The 26,991-nt window shown below is 41.1% G+C and overlaps 1 protein-coding gene and 1 non-coding gene across 2 annotated transcripts in view; both read right to left on the reverse strand.

Moving 5' to 3' along the window:
* The window catches only part of CSMD1 (CUB and Sushi multiple domains 1), a 2,005,298-nt gene that overhangs the window by 283,582 nt on the left and 1,694,725 nt on the right, over window positions 1–26,991 (reverse strand). Inside the window, exons 24-26 of the mRNA XM_043454305.1 lie at window positions 21,216–21,407; window positions 20,251–20,377; window positions 1,278–1,480 (exon numbers count right to left, since the gene is read on the reverse strand). Of these exons, the coding sequence (XP_043310240.1) occupies window positions 1,278–1,480; window positions 20,251–20,377; window positions 21,216–21,407 (522 nt within the window). The remainder of the gene's footprint in view (window positions 1–1,277; window positions 1,481–20,250; window positions 20,378–21,215; window positions 21,408–26,991) is intronic.
* On the reverse strand, window positions 2,811–2,883 carry TRNAE-UUC. The gene has a single exon. It is a non-coding gene; the product is annotated as a tRNA-Glu (tRNA).

The following is a 26,991-nucleotide window of genomic DNA, read 5'->3' on the forward strand; positions in this document are numbered from 1 at the left end:
GCAGACATTTTTATCTCACAAAAAAAGAGCAAAAATGATATAATCTTGGAACAAAAACATTTTTTCCCCCCAAGCCAGGATAACTGGAACAAACTTACCTTGATACTTTTGCAATAAGCCAGTGAAAGTTTTACCGCGTACAGATCCTATTCCATGAGCACATGTTCACAAACTACTGCCTCGAAGCACAGCGGACCCGAGGTAAGAAATTGTGCAGACTTGAACCTCAATTTCATTACCAACCCCTTAAAACATCAAATTGACCTCAGTCCATTTTCTAATGTATATTTTAAATGTGGCTCACAAGTGACCTGCCAAGAGATGAATCGAGCCAGAATGTGTTCATGTGAAAATTCCACTCGGTTTACGATGACAGCTGATCTGGGAGCTACCACATTACATGACACTTCTACATGGTGCAGTTTGAAGGGTATTCACAGACTCGGGTGCCACAAAATACCCCCACCCCTTCCGTCTGGAAACCGTTCCTTAAAAATGTGCTGGACAGTGAAGGCGGGGACCGTCTTCAGGGGGTACGCATTTAAAGCTGCAAATATGGAGCCACTCAATCCTCAGAGATGACCGTCCTACAGAAGCTGCTGGACACCTCAGCGCTAAGCAGGGAGAACATCAGGGGAGCTGAGAGCAGACAGTCAAAGCAGACTGCCAACGTCCAGACTTCGTGGCAGCACCCAGGGGGGGAGGGAGCCTGGGCTAGATGTCAGGGGTGGGGAGGGGGCACCCAAGATAAACCTGATCTCACACCTGTCTGGGGCCCAAGTTCAGATACTTACTGATTAACTCCAATCTTTTAAGTGTTTTCTTTCCATATAACTAAAGAGAGCATGGGTTTTCCTTGTAGCTCAGTCCGTAAAGAATCTGCCTGCAGTGCAGGAGACCTGGATTCGATTCCTGGGTTGGGAAGATCCCCTGGAGGAGGGCATGGCAACCCACTCAAATATTCTTGCCTGGAGAATCCCACAGACAGAGGAGCCTGGTGGGCTACAGTCCATGGGGTCGCAAGAGTTGGACGCGACTTAAGGACTAAACCACCACCACCAAAGGCAGCATCCATCTATCACCATCTGAGAGTGGAGAGAATTTCCTAAGACAAACCGTTCTCTGGATAGGGGTTTTCAAAGTTTCATATTTTGCTCCACAAAAGGTCCATCCCTGTCGCTGGTGGAGTGGGGAGCCTTTAGACACGAATGGGCCCTGCCTCCCTGGCAACCCCGGGACGAGAGGCCCGCGGAGGGAGGAGGGGCCTGTTCACCTACTTGAGAACTGCACGGAGAAGCCGGACTTGCTGATGAAGAAGTCGCTGTCGAACTGCAGGGTGAGGGAGTTGAAGGTGCTGTGGATGTCCTCGGGCAGCGCCGAGCCGCTCCACTCTTTCAGCAGGATGGCGCTGTCCGCCGGGCCGTCCCACACCCGCAGGATGTCGTGGGCCAGCTCCGTGTCAAACACGATGAAGTGCAGGCTGCAAGGAGAACAGGGCTGAAGCGGGCCGGCAGCGAGGGCGCCCCAACCCGTTCCCCGTCCCCCAGCCCCACCCCGGCGCGCCCGTCCCTGTCTGCCGGTCCTGGGTGAGCCTGGAGCCTCACCCGGCGGGCTCACGCGGCCCACCCGCAAACAGCCGAGCCCGCCGCTTCTGTTCGAGATGGACGCAGTGAGGACACGCAGCTGTCGGCTGCGCTGGGTGCTCTAGGGGTGGAACCAGGTCTTCGGAGACCTCAGCTCTTTTCACGACTCCAAGCTCGCTCTTTCGGGCACGCCGACCAAAGATGGGTTTGACACAACTTTGTTCTAAGCTAGTGGCAGGGTGTGATGCTTGTGGTACCAGTGTCGTTCCCCAAACGCCCCACGAGGTGGCAGCATGCAGGCCAGGAGAGCCGCTGGCAGAGATGGTCACACCAGGAGGTCCTTGTCTGCCTGTATCTGAGCGACCTCGGCGTCTGGTGTGTCTGCTTTTATACAGTCTATCTTCAGGAAAAATGCATGATTTGAGATACCAACACAAAAGCGGAGTTGTGTAGTATAAACTCCTTTTCTTGTAATATTCTAACATACTATCAGATTTACAGATATTTTTCAGTAACGTAAAAAATCTCTTATGTCAGAGGAAGCTGCAGACCTGTAGTTCTATCTATGGCAATTCACATGGATAAAAGAATTTAATATCAACAAAAATCCATATTTCCTGAATGCTTTTATTGTCTTTCACTTACTGCTAGTTGCATGAAATTGTAAGAAAGATAAAAATCACAATAACTACTATACAAAACACTGTACACAAATACTAATTACTTACTTTGTGCATATTATATACTCAAAGAAAATATCTAACCCTGAATAAAGCATGTAGTATATTTTTAAAAGTTCAATTTAAAATATCTTTAATAGAAAGGAAAGCACAGAATATAGTAGACACTTGGATACCCACCATCATCTTAACATTTTGCCATATTTGCTTCAGATGTCTTTTTTTAAAAAAAATCTATATTAATAACAGAGTCCTACTCCCCCTCCTCTTCACTTACTTATTGTTTTTCCTCTCACTCCCACCTCCTGAAATCACGATGGTTTCTTCTCATTTATATTTTCATGATTCTCATATGCATATATGTGTATACATATATCCAAAAATATATCATACTATTTTGTCCATTTTAGCAATAATTACATAATAGATGTAACTTTGGCATGTATGTGCTTGTCTCATGTTAAAGTTGCTTTTTTTTCTCTAGCTTTTATGTGTGGCTTTGTTTGTTTCTGTATTCAGTCACTCTGCATAGCTCATGGGATCTTAGTTCCCTGACCAGGGGTCAAACCTGGGCCCTCGGCAGTGAAAGTGCAGAGTCTTTACCACTGGACTGCCAGGGAATTCCCTCAAGTTGCTTTTTTACATTGAGTGTTAGGTGAAATTCCTCTAAACTAGAGATGTAGACTTTGGTAACTCACTTCAAAAGCAGAATAAATGCTTCACTTGTCTCGGGCTCTACTGAAAGATAGTCAGTCTATATATTTTATGATGATATATGGTGCTCATCCTTGGATCTCTCTAGGCTCAGAAAGAGAAATGGCAAAGTTGTTCTCCTTGTGTCTGTAGCTACATACAGCCTCACAATAAACTACAGAGGGCTCTGTGTTGCCACGCCTTTATCAATACCTGATGACATCAGCCTATAATAGTTGTATAATGAGAAAATCTGATGGTCGTGGGGAGGTCTCTTGTTTAAATGACATCTCCCTGAATATTTGTGAGGTTGAACATACTCTTATGAATCTAAAGCAATCTCCCCTTCAATATACAATGCAGTTCAACAATTCAAGGAATACTTCTTGAGCACAGACTGTTATCAGGCACTCTTCTAGGTATTTTGGATATAACAGTGAACTAAAGGAAAAACCCTGCCTTCATGGAGCTTGCACAGTTGGGAATGGGAGGAGATGGGCAAAAAAACCCTGAAACTGTAAAAAATAAGAAAGTTGTATGTTGGTAGGTGGTAAACATCACTGAGAAAAGAAAAAAAAAGCAGAGCAGAATAAGCAGCATTGGTCTTGATAGGATTGAAGGGCAGGGAGGAGATTTAGGGATTAAATGACTGGATAATCCATGCATTTAGGAATTAAATGAGATGGCTGGATAACCCATGTTGGTGAGGAGAACCTTGAATAGAGACTTGAAGGAGAAGAGAGGTTTGTTATATTTGTAGAGGATCTTCCTGAACCAGGGATCAAACCCGGCCTCCTGCATTGCAGGCGAATTCTTTGCTATCTGAGCCACCAGGGAAGCCCCACATTTGATGAGAGGGCAGAGAGAACCTGCAAAATCCCGACACAGAGGGCGCACCATCAGCGTTTGAGACCAGGCGGGCAGGCAGTGTAATGGGCAGAGAGGGGGCCTGTGGAAGAGGCGCTAAGGCCAGAGAAACATGCGGGTGGTGGACGGGGGTGTGACGGGCGAGGCCCAGGGCTTGGAAGCTTATTCTGTGGGCTCTGGCTCTCACCCCAGGTGACCCACCAGGGCGGTGTTTGTAGTGAAGTAGTCACCCCACCTGTGATTTAAAAAAAAAAATTGCCCTGTGCTTGTGTTGACAACAAGCTCTCCAGGGAAAGGCAGAAATGAGAATCAGATGTGTGCTGCTTAGAGGAGTGGACCGGGGAGCACTGGGTGGCTGGCAGGTTCTGGGCACGGTGTGACGGTGGGAAACACGGCCATGGGAGGCCCGTGGGGTGAAGAGAGGATGCGAGGTCACTCGAGGGTTTGTGCGTAAGTAATGAGAACCATGGGGAAGTCACGGCTGAGGGGGGCGGGTGCAGGTGCAGGGTCTGTGGCGTGGGAAGACCAGGCGTTCTGGGTTGGGCCTGTGAGTTCAAGATGCCCAGTGGACAGTGAGCAGCCAGCTGCTCATGCCAATCTGGAGCTTTGCAGAGAAGTCTGGAAGGAAAGAAAAACCTGTGTGTTTAGCAAATAAATGGCTTTAAGCCACGGGACGAGATGAGACCATCACAGGTCTTAGGCAGAGGGAAGAAGAGGCCCGAGACTGAATGACCCCATCACATTGGATTGCCCACTGCTGTGAGGCATGCTGCGTCTCTTACTACTGTTTGTGTATGGTACTGTGTTCTTGTGGAAAGATTTTATTACATAGTCTATCATTTTAAGAAAAATCCCCTGCTGCTCACGATGCTGGGAAGGCTTTTATCTAGTTATGCTGTTGATCATGAAAATGCATTCAATTCTATTAAACTACTTTTTCTAAACCTGTTTAGATGATCTGACAGGTCATTTTTCTTACTATATAAATAGGAGTAATTTTAGAGTTCAGCTCTTAATTTTTATTTCTAGCTCTTGTTCTTTGATATGAAGGTTATTTTAGTCTTATTAAATGGATCAGCTCATTTCTCTAGTTTTTTCTTTTGCCTGGACGATTTTTCCAATATATTGACATAATCTATTATTTTTTCAATGTTGTAAAAATAATTTCTATTGTAGGAGTGTATTTCTATTCCATTTCTAATATTGGTTATTTGGGTTTCCTGTATTTTATCTGAATATGTCAGTTATTTTTCTACTCAATGATAATTTTTTTTCAAGAATCAGTTTATGGGTTTGGTAATTCTCTACATTTTTCTTCCATGAATTTATTTTACTATGTTTGCTGTTTTTCCACTCTACTTTTTTGAATTTATTTTGATACTATGTTTCAAATTTCCTTATCTGCAAGCTTAATTTACTGATCTTCTAGTGATCTTCTTTTTCTAATACTTGTATTTAGGGCTGTAAATTTCACATTAATCTCTTAATCATGTGTCTTTTATTTTCAAAATGGAGAATGTATTTTGTTACTTTCTTGTTATACTTTTTTATTTCTATTACATTTTGATCAGGATGTGGAATATAGAAGAAAGTGACTTTCTGTTTTATTGATTTTTATTGATTAGCTTTCTTCTAGTTTCTGATCATATCTGTACATGTTTCATATTTACTTGAACAGAATGTGCAAATTCTACTTGAAGGCTGTATAACTCCTTTAAATAAGTTCAGTAATTGCATGGTTCAAATCCTGTGTAACCTTACTAATGTGTTACCTGTTTGATTTATGAGTCATAAAGAATTATCTGAGGTGTGCTGTGCAATTTCCAATGTCTCCAAATTATTTATTTATTTTGTTTGTATTAAACTATGTTCCTAGCTGGATACTAGCTTCTCTTAAGAGTCATATATGCCTGGTAAATATATATTAAATAGTATTTTGTGTGTTCACAGTAATTACATAGGCAATCCCTGGTGGCCTAGTGGTTAGGATGCCAGGCTTTCACTGCCATAGCCAGGGTCAGTCCTTGGTCAGAAAAATAAGATCCCACAAGCTGCAAGGAATAGCCAAAATAACTTGCAAAACAGGAACTCTTATAAAGGAATGATAGGCAGTTTGAATATAGATTCCAGGTTGACAGTTTTATATATATAATTATCTGGTTCATGGAAAAGGTTGCACTGCAGTTAACGGAGAAACACTGGCTTATCAACAAATGGTCAACTGAACTGCACTGTGGACAAAAAAATTCCTTGTATCTTCCTCATAACTTACAGAAAAATTAATTCCAGATGGAATGAAGACATGTAAATGTGGAAGACAAAGTAAATCTTCTGCAAAAAATCCTAAGATAATGTTTTTTATAATTTTGGAGAGGCAAGATTTCTTAAACTGGACACAAAAATGTTAAGATAAAAATTGATATAACTCAATTTGAATACATATAAACACACTAGCCATGAAAGAAAAATGAGCCAAAATGAATTTGATTCATAGAAATTGAAAACTTGTCTTCAACAAAAGACATCATTATGAAACCATAAAGGCAGACCAGAGTATAAGAATATAGCTGCTGAATATAGAGTCAACAAAAGATTGCATTCAGATGTATAAAAACCGTATACAAATCAATAAGTAAAAGACACATATTCCCATACGAAAAGAGATGGACGAAAGACTTCAACTGAAAATTCATAGAAGAGGATACTCAAGAGACCAATAAATATAAAAAAGTGATGGCCATGATCAGCCATCACGGAAAAGCAAATTAAAACAACCACACACCCACTAGAATGACTTAAAGGGAAGACCATCAAGGCCAAGGACAGAGAAAGCAGAAGCACCTAGGAGGGACCCGCACTGTGATGGGAGTGGGGAGGGGTAACCACACCAGGAAGCCATCTGACAGCACCTGCAAAGGCTGAGTGCAGCGCACGCCCGAGAGAAGCACAATCACCGCACAATACCCGGGAGCAAATGCACACATCACCACTCCCAGTGGCCTCAGGCTGGGCTGAAAGCAGTCCACATGCCCATCAACACACAGAAGGAATGAACAGCTCATGGTCTACTAATGCACTGGAATAATTTTCCTGTATCGATGGGAGGGAAGGTGGAGGATATCAAGACGCACTGTAGAACCCAATTTTCATAAAGTTCAAAGTAAGGCAAAAACGCCTCTGAAGTCAAGATAGCGATTATCCTTAAGAATGGCATCTTGAATGGAGCTCAAAGAGCACACGCTGGGCTCTGATCTGGTTGCTGGCGCCACGGGGAGTGTTTATAAATAAGCCGTACAATTGTGATTGGGATAGTCTTCTGTGCCCACGATCCATGCTAACGAGGAGACACAGATAAACACAGGAAGATCCACCCTGGGCCTGTGAGTTTTGCCATTTGGGAAATACCATGCAAATTCACAAAAGATATTGTGGTTGTTGTTTAGTCATGTCTGACTCTTTGCGATCCCATGGACTGTAGCCCGCCAGGCTTCTCTGTCCATGGACTTGTCCAGGCAAGAATACAGGAGTGGGTTGCCATTTCCTTCTCCAGGGGATGTTCCTGACCAGGGATTGAACCCCTGTCTCCTGTATTGGCAGGCACCAGGGAAGCCCAACAATGATATAACAACATTTTAATATAGATAAAGAAATGGTCATTTTTCATTTAAAAAAATAATGAAAGTCAATATGCAGATGTTATACTACTAGGTAGGGAAAGTTTAAAAACTGATTTTAAAAAGTACCATCCTAAAGAAACTACTATTTATTTCAGACACAGTCATTCAAGAAAAAAAAATACACTTTGCTGAACACATAATTTTCAAGCACATGGATTTTTAAAAAACTATATTTGATATTAATTTCTCACTTAAATGCTTTATTCTCTGCAATCACCCTCGTTGTTTTATTCAGTCCAATTTTACTGAGGCTTTCACAGCTGAGTCAAAGATCTCTCCTAGTAAATGTCATATTGCACTTGAAAATATGTGGGTGATTTTCACATATCTTTTGATATTGATTTCTAACATAATTCCATCGAGATGAAGAGAACAGACTGTATGATTCCAATGCCTTGAGACCAGGAAACTTCTGCACCTTGTTTTATGTCCCCATATATGTTACAGTGTCTCCTGGTTTATAATGTATGGGAACTTGAATAGACTTTGTATCCTGCTATAGTGTGAAAATTGTGTAAATCTTAGTTATGTTGAATTTGTTCATTGTGCTTTTCTGGTCTACTGTATCTTTCTACTTTTCTGTCTATTCATTCCATTAATTTTTGAGACTTTGGTAATGAAACTCTAACTAAAGATCTTAATTTATCTACTTAAAAATAATTGTAATATATAGTGGAACTGTATGCAGCTTTCCAAGTCTCCTGTAAATGTGTTATCATATTTTAACAATTTAAAAAATAAGAAAGCAAAAATACACTTTGCAATGTACAGTGTCACAAGCTTTAACACATGTGGACAGAGCATCAGATGAACAAAGTGTCAGGTATGTTTATTCTGTTCAAGAGGTCTGGGAAGGGTCTTGTCAGGCAGAGAGAAATAGCAATGATAATTCAATAAAGACGATGAGACAGAAAGTGACTAAACAAATACATTCAAGAACACACTAAGAGTGTGAAAATGCAAAAGTTATAAAAACAAGTAAAATGAGTAAAGATTTTCTCTCCTACCAGATTGGCCAAGATAATAACACTTCATCCTGTTTCAGTGAGAATGTGGAGACTCCATCTTTTCATATACTGTTGGAGGCCATATCTTCTCTTTTAAAAAGCAATTTGGTAATGGTCATAAAGATTTAAATGTGCATAAACAGCAAGTCCAGTTTTAGAAATTCATCATAGGAAGTACCCTCGAGGTGATATACTGGGAAGATGTTAGCGTGGCTGGTATCACTGAAAAGCTGAAAACAATCTGAATATCCCAATAGGGTACAGTTTAAATAAATTATGGTGCATTCAGGCAATGGAATCTTCTTCCACGACTAAATAGAATGAGGTGGAATTACAAGTAAGGACATAAAACTTTCACCATATTTATTGACTGAAGAAAATCTTCAGAATAATATTAGGGTATGATACTATTTTTCAAAAATAATTAAACAAGTAGACATTAATTAATTGTTTAATTAAACAATTAAACATATATATATGTTTCCTTTAAGAAATTACACAACTATACACCAAATTTTAAACTGATACTAACTTTTGCATCTAGGATTACAGCAAACTACTTTCCAGGCTTTTTATCTTTCTAACACTTTTCTAGTATTTCAAAAATTAAGAAAATAAATAACTTTGAATATCATGAAGCTGAACTTGAGTTTATTCTGCACATAATGAGCAAAGTATGTATATTTTTAAAGTGGACAAGTGATATGATCAGCTTTGTTTGATAGAACTATTTGTATTAAGACACATGAAAATGATTCAACCACTTGACCCAGAAAGAATCTAAGAATTTATTCTAAGGTATTAATTATCAATAGAAGCAAAGCTTTACTTGTGATACTATTTGTCACATAATTACATGTAATATTGAAAACTAGAAATGATGAAAATTAGAAATTTTGTAAACAACCAGCAAAAGAAATAATATTTAATTATGGTCACCCATCCTGTAGCTTATGTAAAGGTTCATGTAAGTCAGGCTGGATGGGAGGGGAGTTTGGGGGAAAATGGATACATGATGTATATGGATGGTTGACTGAGTGACTGAACTGAACTGAACTGATATGCATGGCTGAGTCCATTTGCTGTTCATCTGAAACTGTCACATTTTGTTAATTGGCTATACTCTAATACAAAATAAATAAATGTTTTAAAAGTCCATATAAGACATATGTCAACATGGTAGCAATGATATCCAATATGGGGGAAATGCATGCCTTTTTTTAATGCTTTTGAATATGCCTACATGTTAATTTTTCAACCATATAAAATTAATATTATATTTAAAAAAATAAAACATGTTCCTTAAGAGTGAGAGCAGCGGTTGTGAGAAAGCTGGGCAGGATGGACCAAGAACAGGCCCAGCGAATCATGGGGGTCTGGACAAGGGGGCTCCAGACGTGGAATCACTGAGATGTGTGGCCACATGGGTGTGGGAGGGAGGGAGGAGCCATGAGGCTAAGAGGCTGGCCCGGATGCTTTGCTGTGTATGATGGCCCTACTTCAGAAGGAAGGGGCGGTGGGACAGACACTGAGTCCAGAGAAGAAAGCAGACTATGTTTAGATGAGATGATAAAAATGAAATTCTCATTGACCTTTTAAGTCGGTCCCCAAGGATGGGAAGAATCTAGAGGTGGGGCAACAATCAGAAACTGCAGGGAGCACGGGTGGAAAGAGAGCCGGGGTGACAAAGCTGGGATCTGAGACTCACGCATGCTTCATCTGTGCTGAGTGTAACGTGCACGTGAGTCATCAGGCCAGTCCTGTCGGGGATCAGACACCAAGTCCAGAGGGTGTTTCGGTCTGTCTAAGGAGCTTATGTCTGCCCATTAGCCGAGGGGTGGCTGAGAGCAGGAGGGGGCAAAGGGTGCATTTGGGAGTCTGGGTAGGGAAAAGGTGAGATAAGAGCAGAGTAATGGTCAGTGAAGTAGGAACCGGGCATCGCAGATAGAAAAGACACCAATGAGGGGACAGCTGACAAGGCTTTGGCTCACATGCAGCTGATTTTTTTCTCAGAGCCTATTATGAAGAAATATATTAATAGATTAATACCTGGTGTTTTTTTTTTCCAGTTTGGAGAATATTGGAGATTGGGGAGTGAAAAATAAGGAAGAGTAGAACATATTATTGAAAATAAAAACCTCTACCATTTGGAAGAAGACAAGCACTAACAAAGATCAGGAGTAAAGAGGCTTGGAGGGAGTGATAATAGTTGTCCTGAGAATGTGCCTGCAGGGGGTCTGTGAGACACTGGTCTCTGGGACAGCAGCCATGCCAGTCCCGCACCCCGCAATTAACTATTTCTCCTAAACCCCATTCATATGTGATTAGAATTTCACTTCCAGAGTTAATCACTTTTCAGTTCTTCCTACACTTTCATTTTCACTGGCCAGTTTCCCTTCTGATGATCCATGTTTGTACAGTGCCAAGTGGGATCATCACCAGGAGACAAGGAAGAAACACAAGGACGTGCGTTGCTGTCTGTGTTTGAACGGAGTGTAGACACCTGGTGGGTGATCCTGTACTGGAAGGTACATGACGTGATCAGGCATGTCTGTGGTTTATGCAGAGACTGAAGGGCTAAGAGGAAGTCTGTGCTTCATGAAACCCTTCACAGCACATCTGCAAAGGTAACTCAATGTGAATGAACCCTGTTTTGGGGGCGCTGATGTTGTTTCATGAAGCAAGGTGACCAAAATTGCTTGTAGCAGGATCTTGAACCATGAGGGGTGCCTGCAGGGTTCTGCCCCCCACCCCCTGCAGGTGGTTGGTCTGGTTCCTTAAACTCTGGCTCCAGCTAAGGAGTGCTGGGGTCCAGCCTCACATACAGGGCAGACTTTGAAGTGCTACTGCTCTCTTTGGATGGCTGGAATTCTCTTGATTGCTTATTTCCTCACATATCCACAAAAATAAATGAGATACCCTTTGTGGTCCTAAAAGAAAAGGGGCATTTGAGATGTTTTGATTCCTGTCCCCGAACCTGTCGGTCTTGTCATCAAAACACTTGCGACTCATGTTCCTGGCACATTTACCAAAGCTTGACCTCAAACTCAGAGAAAAATGTCCAGTTAAGTGGAATCATTTCCTGAGTCTGTGTCTCACAGGGATCTTGAAGGTTGGTCCAAAACAATTTAAAATTATCCTAGATCTACAGATCAGATCTTCTCCCTAATTTCTATATAGCCCAGTACAGCCAGGACCACAATCCACATTGCACTTTCTTCAAAAGTTTGCATAGGAGCAGTTTTGACAGTCTTAATGCATGTTTGGTGGTGGTGGTTTAGTTGCTAAGTCATGTCCGACTATTGTGACCCCATGGACTGTAAGCCCACCAGGCTCCTCTGTCCGTGGGATTCTCCAGGCAAGAATATTGGAGTGGGTTGCCATTTCCTTCTCCAGGGGGTCTTCCTGACCCAGGGATTGAACCTGGGTATCCCACATTGGAGCTTCCCTGGTGGCTCAGCTGGTCAAGAATGCATGTTTGATAGGCCTCTAATGTTTTCAATACTGCACAAGCTGTTTCTAATAGAATCCCGTGATGCTGAGAAAGACTGAAGGCAACAGGAGAAGGGGGCAGCTAAGGATGAGATGGATAGATGGCATCATACATTCAATGGACATGAGTTTGAGCAAATCCTGGGAGATAGTGAAGGACAGAGGAACCCACTGTGCTGTAGTTATGGGGTCACAAAGAGTGGGACATGACTTAGTGACTGAACAGCAACAATGACAACAGCAACCACACGTCCAAATGCGATTTCATAAGAAAGAACAGAAATACCCTCAAAGTGAATTTTCCAGACAGTTAGACTTGTGAAAAAGCAATTAAAGCCAAGGAACAATATAGACATATGATTATGCAAGACACTGCCTTGATGCTGCTTGCGGGATGTGTTTCCAACGCTACTACCTTCACCATGTAAATGACAGTAAATGTGCGCAGAAAGAAATGCACTGGGTTTCAGACACATGTTTACAAATAACTCTCCAAGTGGCTAAATCCACTGCAGTGTCTTGTGATTAGACTTTTAATTAAATTTAGTTCTGGAAACTGCTTTATAGGATGCATGTGAAAAGTATAAAGATCTTCTAGACCCAAGTGCCCTATAACAAAAACTATTTTCATGTCTTCTATTATCTCAAACAAAAAGTGGTGGCAGTATACATCAGAAACTGCTCTGGGCCTCAAGAAAATAAAAATAAACACAGTAATAATGGCATGAAATGTTGGAAACAAACCTTTCATAATTTCTGAGATTTTGTTGCTTATTTATTCTTTAAGAGTGAAAAACACTGACATTTAACAAATCATAATAGAATGTATGGTAAGGCATTCCATTCATATTAATAATTTTTAATACACAAATTAATCCCTGGATTCATATCTACATGACTGACATATTCTTCACTTTTCAAGCAAACAGTTGAGGTAATATTGACTCTGATACCAGTGAAATAACTAAGATTCAGTAAACTAGACAAAAAATATCCAAGCGGAGACCAAGCTCTAATTTTCTTGGTGTCAGCACCATTTTAAATCTAAAATTATACATTATGTACTTTTAAGTATATTATTTTCCAGACTGCCATACTAAAAACAGTACATAATATCTTAATGACCCCAAATCACCAGAAACACTTTGGGATAAAGTTGGACGTTGACAGAGTAAATTGATTACAAGCGCTGATGTTTGTTTCTTAACTTCCTTATTAGGAAGGATTTTATGCCTTAAATAAAAAGATCCGTTTACAAACTGAGTAGCTTAGAAGATATGCACAAGAAGAAAGAATTCCCCAAACAAATCAGTGTAGGCAGCATTTTTGTCTTCCTAGAACATTAATGGTTAAACGACAAAGTCAGTTCATGATTTTTTAAAAAAATGTATATTTTTTATTACTTCATCTCATTCTTTATTAATTTCTTATCTCTTTTCCTATTAAAAAGTTAATGAAATATTAGATTCACCTGCAGAGAGTGTCTGTCACTTGCTTTGCATTTAGGGGAACAAGTGCACTTTTCTGGTTCTTGGGAAACAAATCACAAGAGGATGTTTAAGAACTAGAATGGATACAAGAACAAGACCCCTATATATGCTGTCTACAAGAAATTCATCTCAAACCTAGGGACACATATAGACTGAAAGTGAAGGGCTGGAAAAAGATATTTCATGCAAATGGAGACCAAAAGAAAGCAGGAGTAGCAATACTCATAACAGATAAAATAGACTTTGAAATAAAGGCCGTGAAAAGAGATAAATAAGGATACTACATAATGATCAAAGGATCAATCCAAGAAGAAGATATAACAATTATAAATATATATGCAGCCAAAATAGGAGCACCACAATATGTAAGGTGAATGCTAACAAGTATGAAAGGGAAAATTAACGGCTATGCAATAACAGTGGGAGACTTTAACACCCCACTCACACCTATGGATAGATGAACTAAACAGAAAATCAGCAAGGAAACACGAACTTTAAATGATACAATGGATCAGTTAGACCTAATTGATATCTATAGTACATTTCACCCTAAAACAGTGAATTTCACCTTTTTCTCAAGTGCACACAGAACCTTCTCCAGGATAGATCATATCCTGGGCCATAAATCTAGCCTTGGTAAATTCAAAAAAACTGAAATCATCTCAAGCATCTTTTCTGATCACAGTGTGATAAGATTAGATGTCAACTACAGGAAAAAAGCTATTAAAAATACAAACATATGGAGGCTAAACAACACACTTCTGAACCAACAAATCACAGAAGAAATAAAAAAAGAAATCTAACTATGCACAGAAATGAATGAAAATGAAAACACAACAACCAAAACCTATGGGATTCAGTAAAAGCAGTGCTAAGGGGAAGGTTCATAGCAATAAACGGAAGAGAAAGAGAAACAAGAGATAAATCAAATAAATAACCTAACTCTACACCTAAAGCAACTAGAGAAGGAAGAAATGAACAACCCCAGGGTTAGTAGAAGGCAAGAAATCACAAAAATTAGGGCAGAAATAAATGCAAAAGAAACAAAAGAAACCATAGCAAAAATCAACAAAGCTAAAATCTGGTTCTTTGAGAACATAAATAAAATAGACAAACCATTAGTCAGACTCATCAAGAAACAAAAGGAGAAGAATCAAATCAACAAAATTAGAAATGAAAAGGGAGAAATCACAACAGACTACACAGAAATACAAAGCATCATAAGAGACTACTGTCAGCAACTATATGCCAAGAAAATGGACAACTTGGAAGAAATGGACAAATTCTTATAAAAGTAAACTTTACAAAACTGAACCAGGAAGAAATATAAAATCTGAACAGACCCATCACAAGCACAGAAATCAAAACTGTAATCAGAAATCTTCTGACAACAACAACAAAAAAGAAATCTTCCAACAAACAAAAGCCCAGGACCAGATGGCTTCACAGCTAAATTCTACCAAAAATTTAGAGAAGAGCTAACACCTATCCTACTCAAACTCTTCCAGAAAATTGCAGAGGAAGGTGAACTTCCAAACTCATTCTATGAGGCCACCATCACCCTAATTCCAAAACCAAACAAAGATGCCACAAAAAAAGAAAACTACAGGCCAATATCACTGATGAACATAGATGCAAAAATCCTTAACAAAATCTAGGAAACAAAATCCAACAACATATTAAAAAGATCATACATCATGACCAAGATCATACATCATGACCCTGGGCTTTATCCCAGGGATGCAAGCATTCTTCAATATTCCCAAATCAATCAATGTGATACACCACATTAACAAATTAAAAGATAAAAACCATATGATTATCTCAATAGATGCAGAGAAAGCCTTTGACAAAATTCATTATCCAATTATGATAAAGACCCTCCAGAAAACAGGCATAGGAGGAACATACCTCAATATTATAAAAGCCATATATGATAAACCCACAACAAATATTATCCTCAATGATGAAAAATTGAAAGCATTTCCTCTAAAGTCATGAACAAGACAAGGATGCTCACTCTCACCACTACTATTCAACATAGTTTTGGAAGTTTTGGCCACAGCAATCAGCACAGAAAAAAAAAATAAAAGGAATCCATATTAGAAAAAAAGAAGTAAAACTCTTACTGTTTGCAGATGACGTGATCCTCTACATACAAAACCCTAAAGACTCTACCAGAAAATTACTAGAGTTAATCAATGAATACAGTAAAGTTGCAGGATATAAAATTAACACACAGAAATCCTTTGCATTCCTATACACTAACAAAGAGAAAACAGAAAGAGAAATTAAGGAAATAATTCCATTCACCATTGCAATGAAAAGAATAAATACTTAGGAATAAATCTACCTAAAGAAACAAAAGACCTATATATACAAAACTATAAAACACTGATGAAAGAAACCAAAGATGACACAAATAGATAGAGAAATATACCGTGTTCATGGATCGGAAGAAGCAATATTGTGAAATGAGTATATTACCCAAAGCAATCTGTTGATTCAATGCAATCCCTATTAAGCTACCAATGATATTTTTCAGAGAATTAGAACAAGTAATTTAACAATTTTATATGGAATTGCAAAAAACTCAAATAGCCAAAGCAATCTTGAGAAAGAAGAATGGAATTGGAGGAATCAACTAGAGGAATCAATCAATCAATATACTACAAAGCAACAGTCATCAAGACAGTATGGTACTGGCACAAAGACAGAAACATAGATCAATGGAACAAAACAGAAAGCCTAGAGATAAATCCACATACCTATGGACACCTTATGTTTGACAAAGGAGGCAAGAATATACAATGGAGAAAAGACAATCTCTTTGACAAGTGGTGCTGGGAAAACTGGTCAACCACTTGTAAAAAAATAAGACTAGAACACTTTCTAACACCATACACAAAAATAAATTCAAAATGGATTAAAGATCTAAATGTAAGACCAGAAACTATAAAACTCCTAGAGGAAAACATAGGCAAAACACTCTCTGACATCAATTATAGCAGGATTCTCTATGACCTACCTCCCAGAGTAATGGAAATATAAGCAAAAATAAACAAATGGGATCTAATTAAATTTAAAAGCATTTGCACAATGAAGGAAACTATAAGCAAGGTGAAAAGACAGCCTTCGGAATGGGAGAAAATAATATCAAATGAAGCAACTGACAAAGGATTAATCTCAAAAATATACAAGCAACTCCTGCAGTTCAATTCCAGAAAAATAAGTGACTCAGTAAAAAAAAAAAAAAGCCAAAGGGCTAAACAGACATTTCTCCAAAGAAGACATACAGATGGCTAATAAACGCATGAAAAGATGCTCAACATCACTCATTATCAGAGAAATGCAAATCAAAACCACAATGAGGTACCATCTCAAGGTGGTCAGAATGGCTGCTATCAAAAAGTCTACAAACAATAAGTGCTGGAGAGGGTATGGAGAAAAAGGAACCCTCTTACACTGTTGGTGGGAATGCAAACTAGTACAGCCACTATGGAGAACAGTGTGGAAATTCCTTAAAAAGTAGAAATAGAACTGCCCTTTGACTCAGCAATCCCACTGCTGGGCATACACACTGAGGAAACCAGAATTGAAAGAGACATGTGTACCCCAATGTTCATCGCAGCACTGTTTACAATAGCCAGGACAGGGAAGAAACCTAGAAGTCCACTGGCAGATGAACAGATAAGAAAGTGGTGGTACATATATACAATGGAATATTACTCAGCTATTAAAAAAATGCACTTGAATCAGTTCTAATGAGGTGGATGAAACTGGAGTCTATTATATAGAGCAAATTAAGTCAGAAAGAAAAACACCAATACAGTATATTAATGCAGACATATGGAATGTAGAAAGATGGTAACGATGACCCTATATGCAAGACTGTAAAAGAGATACAGATGTAAAGAATAGACTGTTGGATTCTGTGGGAGAAGGTGAGGGTGGGATGATTTGAGAGAATAGCATTGAATCATGTATATTATCATATGTGAAACAGACCACCAGTCCAGGTTTGATGCATGAGGCAGGGTGCTCCGAACTGGTGCACTGGGATGACCCTGAGGGATGGGAAGGGGAGGGGGGTGGGAGGGAAGGTCAGGATGGGGAACACATGTACACCCATGGCTGATTCATGTGAATGTATGACAAAAACCACCACAATATTGTAAAGTAATTAGCCTACAATTAAAATTAAAATAAATAAATAAATAAAAAGAAGTAGAAAATTTTGAAATCTGCCTAAGAGGAAAGATATCCTGTTTATGTAAAGTCATTTCATGACTCACAGATGGTTCCTAGGGTTTTTCACAATCAAATTCAGTGTAACGGTTTTTATATCATTTAGATCAAGCATTCAGGAATTTAAAGTTAAGAAGTAATATTTAATTCTATATAGTTCACTTGTAAGTGACTACTGATTTTTATGAAGAATGTTGTTGTTGAGTCACTGAGTCGCGTCCAACTCTTTGCAGCCCCATGGACTGTAGCCTGCCAGCTCCTCTGTCCACGGAATTTCCCAGGCATAAATATTGAAATGGGTTGCCATTTCCTCCTCTAGGGGATCTTACCAACCCAGGGACTGAACCTGAGTTGCCTACATTGGCAGGCAGACAGATTGCTTAATACTGAGCCATCTGCAGAGCCCTTTATGAAGAATACAGACTCAAATTCTTTTATTCAAACATGCCCTATTTGTGCCTCAATAGATGGCTGCTGCTGCTGCAAAGTGACTTCAGTCGTGTCCGACTCTGTGCGACCCCATAGACAGCAGCCCACCAGGCTCCCCTGCTCCTGGGATTCTCCAGGCAAGCACACTGGAGTGGGTTGCCATTTCCTTCTCCAATGCATGAAAGTGAAAAGTGAAAGTGAAGTCGCTCAGTCATGTCCAACTCATCGACCCCATGGACCACAGCCTACCAGGCTCCTCTGTTCATGGGACTTTCCAGGCAAGAGTACTGGAGTGGGGTACCATTGCCTTTTCCACACAATTACCTATTTAATCATTTTTCTTAACTATGGACACTTAAATTTTTAAATGAATTATTTAAATGAGTTACTTCTGCAACATGTACATTATCTAAATTCCTTCTCTTGTTCCACATACATGATAGGATATTTATTTTGGATGGTTTGAAAGTGGGAATAGTTTGTTCCATGTGAGTTTAACTCACTCCCAAGATGTTGATGTGACCAAATGTCAAGAAAGTCTGGTGAATTTCAGGGAGGATGGAGGCCATCAGAGAGAAACAGAGTGTCACCGAACAGGATGAGCAGGCCCCCTTACTCCTTAGCATCCCATCTTGTTTTTACTAAGTTATAAAGTTGCAGGAGGACAGGTTTACTAAGTTTGCTGGGCAAACTATTTGTGAGTAAGGACAAAATCCACTAGTTCATGAATGTTTTCATATATCCACTTGCCCCAGAAAGAGTTTTCTGCTTTGCATATGTCTCTTTCAGCTTTTTCTCATATTTAAAGGAGCTGATGCCCAGATTCTTTTAAACTCTGGTCAGTGCAATAGCACAGAAAACAGGAAGAGCATCAGAGGGAGTGGTTAAGACTGTCTCGGGGATTTTTTTTTTTTCCTTTTCCTTTTTTATAATTGTTTATTTTTGGCCACTTCTGGGTCTTCGTTGCTGTGGGAGGTTTCTCTCTGGCTGCACAGAGCAGGGCTACTCTCTAACTGTGGTGCACAGGCTTCTCACTGTGGTGGCGTCTCTCGTTGTTCAGCAGGGGCTCTAAGATCACAGGCTCAGAAGCTGTGGCACACAGGCCTAGGAGCTCTGAGGCAGGTGGGATCTTCCGAGTTCAGGGGTCAAACCCATGACTCTTTCATTGGCAGGTGGATTCTCTACCACTGAGCCACCAGGGAAGTCTGAACGGAGTTTTTTTTTTTTTTTTTAACATTGTAGAGAGATTTCAAAAGAATGAAAGAGGAGAGGTGGTGGGAAGAGAAAGGGGACTTTAAGGGCTATGACTACAGAATGCACGTTCTCAATGTGTTCTTCAGTTAAAGAACAACTTAGTTTTAACTGAAATGTCCTCTTGCTTTATATATTGTACTGTGGTTTTGACACACCCTTTTGACACGTGGAGGATTTGCTTTCAAAAATTACTTTTAATTGGTTTACTTGTTAATTTAAAATTAGCATCATTTAGGACTATTCTTTTCCCATTAAGAGTGGAATATATTTCTTCAAACATTTACTTTCCCCCGAGACATGTTTTGGCAGATAGAACATTAGCAAATGTGATGCAAACAGAAGTTTGAAAAGCCTCCATGTCTTGCTTCTAGGAAAATTTCATCATCACTAGTTTCCTAAGGGAACAGAACCTGATGCAGAGAGACCCCCACCTTTAATCATCCAGCTGAGGCTCCCACACCTGCATGAGACCTTCCTAGGCCACCCACCCCAACCAACCACAACTGCTCAGCAACTCAGAAAGTCATGAGCACATACATTATTGTTTTTAGCAACTAAGTTTTGGGGGCCCGCTTGTTATACAGCCAAAGCTAGCTGATGTACTTAATTTCTTTTTATCTTTACTACAGATGACTTAACACACGTCTTCAAAGGAATACCAAAGTGAGCATGCAAGCCAATGAAAAATTTGGCCATGTGCTTACATTTAGTCCTTTGACTCAGAAACTTAAATCTAATCGTGGATAATAAGAGATGTACTACTATCTTCACTACAAGAATAGGAGACATGCTTCTATTCTCAAATCACTGAAACCCAATAAAATGAGTACCTGATGGTCTTCCCCGGGTCTGCCTCTACCACCCAGGTGCAGTGGAGGTTGTTGTCGTAGGGAGCAGGGTATCCTGGAGACAGGATGCGTCCTGAAGTGGCAGCGTGGATCCGCCCACCACATTCCGCTGCAAGGGATTCAAAAATGGGCAAGTTTACTCCAGGCCTTACAGGCTTCACTTTAACCACCTTGAAAAGCCCAAACCATCACACTCATGTTGCATACACAGGAAAACAATCCCAGCATCTGGCTGTCCTGTCACTGCTTTTCTAAATTTACTTGTTCCCCAGCATTATCTTGATGAAAAACCAGTATCCTCTGCAAAGTCAAGAGAGTGAAACAGTGAAATGCCATGTTATAAATCTAGTGATATTTCTGTGTACAGAAGTATCTAATAAGAACTCAGCATATAGAAGAAGCAATAATAACTCTCTATATAATTCTATATATGTTTCTATATATGCTAATACTACTTCTTCTATATATAGTATCTAATAATACTCCTTCTATACACAGAAGTATTACTTCTTCTACACTTCTCAGTAAAATAGTACTACGGGATCTGTTTTTCCTGCCTATACACACACATGCACATACACACACACACACTCACAATATTGTTGTTGCTGTTTCGTCACTCAGGCTCAGTTGTGTCCCACTTTTTGTGACCCCATGGACTGTAGCCCACCAGCCTCCTCTGTCCATGGGATTCTCCAGGCAAGAATACTGGAGTGGGTTGGAATTTCCTTTTCCAGGGGATCTTCCCGAGCCAGGGACTGAACCTGGGTCTCCGACATGGGCAGGGAGATGGATTCTTTGTCACAGAGCCACCAGGAAAGCCTCTCGCAAATGTCAGGATTAAACCCACACTGGAGAAAGAGCAATAGAAGTCTTCCCCCTCTGGGAGAATCTAGTCGGAGCACCCAGGGCTTCCTGCTCCCCGCGCGCACGCGCAGACGACTCACCTACACAGGAAGGCAATGGCTGGTCCCACACTCTCCGGTCCCCGCTCAGGCAGGTCAGAGTACCCCCGCCGTGCATGGCGTAGCCCGGGTTACAGCTATACAGGACGACCGTGTCAGTGAAGTGGCCTTCGTCCCGGATCCTGTAGCCGTAGTGAGGGGTCCCTGGGTCCTCACACTTCACCAGGTCAAAACCTGTGAGCGAGGAGGGGAGGGGTGAGTAGACGGAAGTCACTGCGGCATCCGTACTGGCGTTCACACACTGAGGAAGCAGACCGGGTGGTTAAATGTCCCTCAAAGTGTAGAAAGAAAAAGAAGACTGAATTTAAAAACACATGTGGGTGTTGATTGGGCTTATCCGTTAACCGCTGGTTTCTTTCTTGGAGTTTGACCACTTTATTTGTTCCTATCTATTGATATACTTATGACTGAAGCCCAGGAGGACAGTATGGTCCTCCGCTCCATCTCCTCCACCTGCCTTTTGTCTGTAGAAAAATACTAGTCAAATAATAAGCTTAATCAGAGAAGTGAGAAAATACAGATCCAAAGAAAGCACTCAAACAGAACAAAATAATAATAGTTTAGTCACAAAACACGGTCAAGGACGTTCAGTTTCTCCTCAAAGATTGCAGACAATTTCCTGAGCCATATCCTGAGAGTTGTCTTGTAGATACTGAAACCCCCACGAGCTGGAAGAAGTTAACTACACGATGCTCAGACTGTCACCATGACATATGTGCCACATTTCCTAGAACTGGTCTCAAAGAAATGTTAACAAATCGACCCTGGAACTGAAGACTAACTGTACTTAAAGCAGTCAGGAAGACAATGATCAGACCACTGATGGCCAGTTTCAAGATGACCACCAGAGCTGACTGTGCTGTTTGTGCAGGTAGCCCCCTCCCTCCACCTATAAAAGCTCTTGCCTGCTGAGTGTGTGTGTGTGGGTGTGGGTGTGGTCGGCGGCATGGAATCAGCCTTTGGACACAAGCCCACCTTCTATCCTGGTTGCCACTCTCTGAAACGACTTTCCTTTTCACCAGTCTTGCCTCTTGAGTGTTAGCTTTCAAGCAGCAAGCAGCTAGACTCCACTTTCAGTAACAAAAGGAGAATCTTTATTCCAAAGAGCTCCAGGCTGTCATCATTTGACTCACACATCCAGTCAGCATCTAGATTCTCCAGTGACTTCCTGTAAGCATTTCCTGTCTCCACACTTAATCTTTGTCACACCTGGGGCCTTCCAGGAGGGCCACCCTCACTTATTGTCTGTGCACACTCCAGCCTCTGCCTCCAGGCCCACTTCCTCTAAAACGCCCAGATCTCACGCTTCTTGGAAATTTCAATGCCCTTCCTGCTCACAGAGCTGGGTTCTGTGTCCCACCTGGGGCCAGGGTGAGGTTCCTGAGCTGCTCCGTGTGTAGCACAAACTCCGGGATGAATCATCATAATGGTTTCATCAAACTAACCTCTGAGACTCCAAGAAAGAGATGACAGAAATGAAGATTTAGCCTCTGTGGTACCAAGAGCTGTATATTGCTTTCATGTGAAGCAATAATTTAAGGCCATCTCTGAAGAGAGTTCTACACTAACAAATCACTCTTCCCATATCACGATGCAAATTTTGACCATTTTAAAAAGTAGAGCTGGCGATGTCGAAGATGGAGGACGAATAGGGCGGGGAGACCACTTTCTCTCCTACAAATTCATCAAAAGAATAACTGAACGCAGAGTAACCTTCACAAAACAACTTCTGATTGCTAGCTGAGGTCATCAGGCGCCCAGAAAAGCAACCCATTGTCTTCGAAAGGAGGTAGGACAAAATATAAAAGATAAAAGGGGAGACAGGGGAGCTAAGGACAGAGATCTGTCCGGGGAAGGGACTCTTAATAGAGGAAGTTTTCAAGCACCAGGAAACCCTCGCACTGGCGGGTCTGGGGGAAGTTTTTGAACCTCGGAGGGCAACCTGACTGGGAGGGGAACAATAAATAAAACTCACAGATTACGTGCCTAAAAGCAACTCCCAGCGGAAAAGTACCCCAGACGCCCGCATCTGCCACCAGCAAGTGGGGGCAGAACGGAGAGGAGCGGGTGGCATTGCTTAGGGTAAGGACCAGGCCTGAGTGCCCTGAGAACAATCGGAGGGAGCTTTTGTGAGTTACCAACTTAAACTGTGGGACAGTAAAAGAGAGAGAGAAAATTAACCGGCCCGAACACACTGCCAGCCGTTCGCAGAACAAAGGGACCGAGCAAGTCCAGAGAAGAGCTCGCAGGCTGCGGACCGGCCCAGCCCCGCCGGAGGCAGGAGGCAGGGGGGAGGGGAAGGGGCAGGCTCGGCCCCAAAGACCGCATCCCCTGCCGCACTGCAAACAGGCCTCCTGAGATTCTGGATAGTCGACATCCGCCGGGAGGGTCGCGGCGAGACACAGGGCGCAGGTACCCGACCGGCGCGGGAGGGGTCTGGGGCTGGGGACGCGGAGGGCAGAAGGCACACGCACCCGACCGGCGCGGGCGGAAACTGAGACTGGGACCGCGCAGGGCAGAAGACGCGCCGCACCCGGGGAGAAAGCACCCGTCAAGCCCCTGGCTGCCTGGACCTCTCTGACGGGGAAGGCACAAAACGCAGGCGCAGCTTTGTGTTCCGCGCTTTTGTGGAACACCGGAGGGCTGGAACCGCGCGCAGCGCAGGGCACGCTCCATATAGAGCAGCCGGGAACCTGAGCAGTAGACGGGGGAAAACAGCGCCAGCCCCTCCCCGCAGCGCGACGGAACTAACAACCTGAATAAGAGACCACCTCCGCCCGCCTGTGTCAGGGCGGAAATTAGGCGCGGAAGAGACCAGCAAACAGAAGCCAAATAAACAAAGGGAACCGCTTCAGAAGGGACCGGTGCAACAGATTAAAATCCCTGTAGGTAACACCGACTACATCGGAAGGGGCCTGTAGATATCGAGAAGTGTAAGCTGGAACTAGGAGCTATCTGAAACTGAACTGAGCCCACACTGACCGACTGAACTGAGCCCACACTGACCGCAACAGCTTCAGAGAAATTCCTAGATATATTTTTACTTTTTTTTTTTTTTGAGTAAAGAAAAAAAAAATTTTTTTTCTTTTTTATGTTTTCTCTTTTATTTTCTTTTAAAATTCCCTATTACTCCCCCATTACTCCTTAACTTTCATTTTCACAGATTTTTACGATTTTCTTAAATAGGGAAAAAAAATTTTTTTTTAATTTTTTTTACTTGTGGTTTTTTTTCTTTCTTTTTTTTCTTTTTCTCTTCTATTTTCTATTTTCCTTTTCCTCTTATTTCCTTTTAAAGTCCTCTATTACTCCTCTACTACTTCTTAATTTTCATTTTCATTACACTATAACCTTACAAAAAAAAAAAAGAGAGAAGCCCTATTTTTAAACCGAACTTCATATATATTTCTAAAATTTTTGTGTGTGTGTTTTGGTTTTTGCCTTTAATATAGTATTTTTGAGAGTCTAACCTCTACTCTAGATTTTTAATCTTTGTTTTTCAGTATATGATATAAATTGTGGACATTTAAGAATCCAATATTCAGTTCCCATTTTTATACAGGAGTGTGTTGATTATTCTCTCCCAATCTTGACTCTCCTTTTTCTACCTCAGAACACCTCTATTTCCTCCTTTCCCCTTCTCTTCCCAATCCAATTCTGTGAATCTTTGTGGGTCTCTGGGCTACAGAGAACACTCTGGGAACAGACAACTGCATAGATCAATCTCTCTCCTCTTGAGTCCCCCATTTCCTCCTCCTGCTCATCTCTATCTCCCTCCTCCCTCTCCTCTTCTTCATGTAACTCTGTGAACCTCTCTGGGTGTCCCTCACGGGGGAGAATCTTTCGCCATTAACTTAGAAGTTTTATTAGCAGTGCTGTATAGTAGGAGAAGTCTTGAGACTACTGGAAGAATAAAACTGAAACCCAGAGGCAGGAGACTTAAGCCCAAAACCCGAGAACACCAGAAAACTCCTGACTACATGGAACTTTAAGTAATAAGAGACCATCCAAAAGCATCCATACCTACACTGAAACCAACCACCACCCAAGAGCCAATAAGTTCCAGAGCAAGACATACCATGCAAATTCTCCAGCAACGCAGAAAGATAGCCCTGAACGCCAACATACAGGCTGCCCAAGGTCACACCTAACACATAGACACATCCCAAAACTCATCACGGGGCACTCCATTGCACTCCAGAGAGAAGAAATCAAGTTCCACGCACCAGAACACTGACGCAAGCTTCCCTAACCAGGAAACCTTGACAAGCCAAACATCCAACCCCACCCACTGGGTAAAACCTCCACAATAAAAAGGAATCACAGACCTCCAGAATACAGAAAGCCCACTCCAGACACAGCAATCTAAACAAGATGAAAAGGCAGAGAAATACCCAGCAGGTAAAGGAACATGAAAAATGCCCACCAAGTCAAACAAAAGAGGAGGAGATAGGGAATATACCTGAAAAAGAATTTAGAATAATGATAATAAAAATGATCCAAAATCTTGAAAACAAAATGGAGTTACAGATAAATAGCCTGGAGACAAGGATTGAGAAGATGCAAGAAATGTTTGACAAGGACCTAGAAGAAATAAAAAAGAGTCAATTAAAAATGAATAGTGCAATAAATGAGATCAAAAACACTCTGTAGGGAACCAACAGTAGAATAACGGAGATAGAAGATAGGATAAGTGAGGAAGAAGATAAAATGGTGGAAACAAATGAAGCAGAGAGGAAAAAAGAAAAGAGAATCGAAAGAAATGAGGACAACCTCAGGGACCTCTGGGACAATGTGAAACACCCCAACATTCGAATCATAGGAGTCCCAGAAGAAGAAGACAAAAAGAAAGGCCATGAGAAAATACTCGAGGAGATAATAGCTGAAAACTTCCCTAAAATGGGGAAGGAAATAGTTACACAGGTCCAAGAAACCCAGAGAGTCCCAAACAGGATAAACCCAAGGTGAAACACCCCAAGACACATATTAATCAAATTAACAAAGATCAAACACAAAGAACAAATATTAAAAGCAGCAAGGGAGAAACAACAAATAACACACAAGGGGATTCCCATAAGGATAACAGCTGATCTATCAATAGAAAATCTTCCATCCAGAAGGGAATGGCAGGACATACTTAAAGTAATGAAAGAGAATACCCTACAACCCAGATTACTGTACCCAGCAAGGATCTCATTCAGATATAAAGGAGAATTCAAAAGCTTTACAGACAAGCAAAAGCTGAGAGAATTCAGCACCACCAAACCAGCTCTTCAACAAATGCTAAAGGATCTTCTCTAGACAGGAAATGCAGAAAGATTGTATAAACGTGAACCCAAAACAACAAAGTAAATAACAATGGGACCACACCTATCAATAATTATCTTAAATGTAAATGGGTTGAATGCCCCAACCAAAAGACAAAGATTGGCTGAATGGATACAAAAACAAGACCCCTATATATGCTGTCTACAAGAGACCCACCTCAAAACACGAGACACATACAGACTAAAAGTGAAGGGCTGGAAAAAAATATTTCACGCAAACGGAGAACAAAAGAAAGCAGGAGTCGCAATACTCATATCAGATAAAATAGACTTTCAAATAAAGGATGTGAAAAGAGACAAAGAAGGACACTACATAATGATCAAAGGATCAACCCAAGAAGAGGATATAACAATTATATATGCACCTAACATAGGAGCACCGCAATACGTATGGCAAATGCTAACGAGTATGAAAGAGGAAATTAATAGTAACA

The sequence above is a fragment of the Cervus canadensis genome, chromosome 31, assembly GCF_019320065.1.
Source record: "Cervus canadensis isolate Bull #8, Minnesota chromosome 31, ASM1932006v1, whole genome shotgun sequence".
Lineage (NCBI taxonomy): Eukaryota > Metazoa > Chordata > Mammalia > Artiodactyla > Cervidae > Cervus > Cervus canadensis.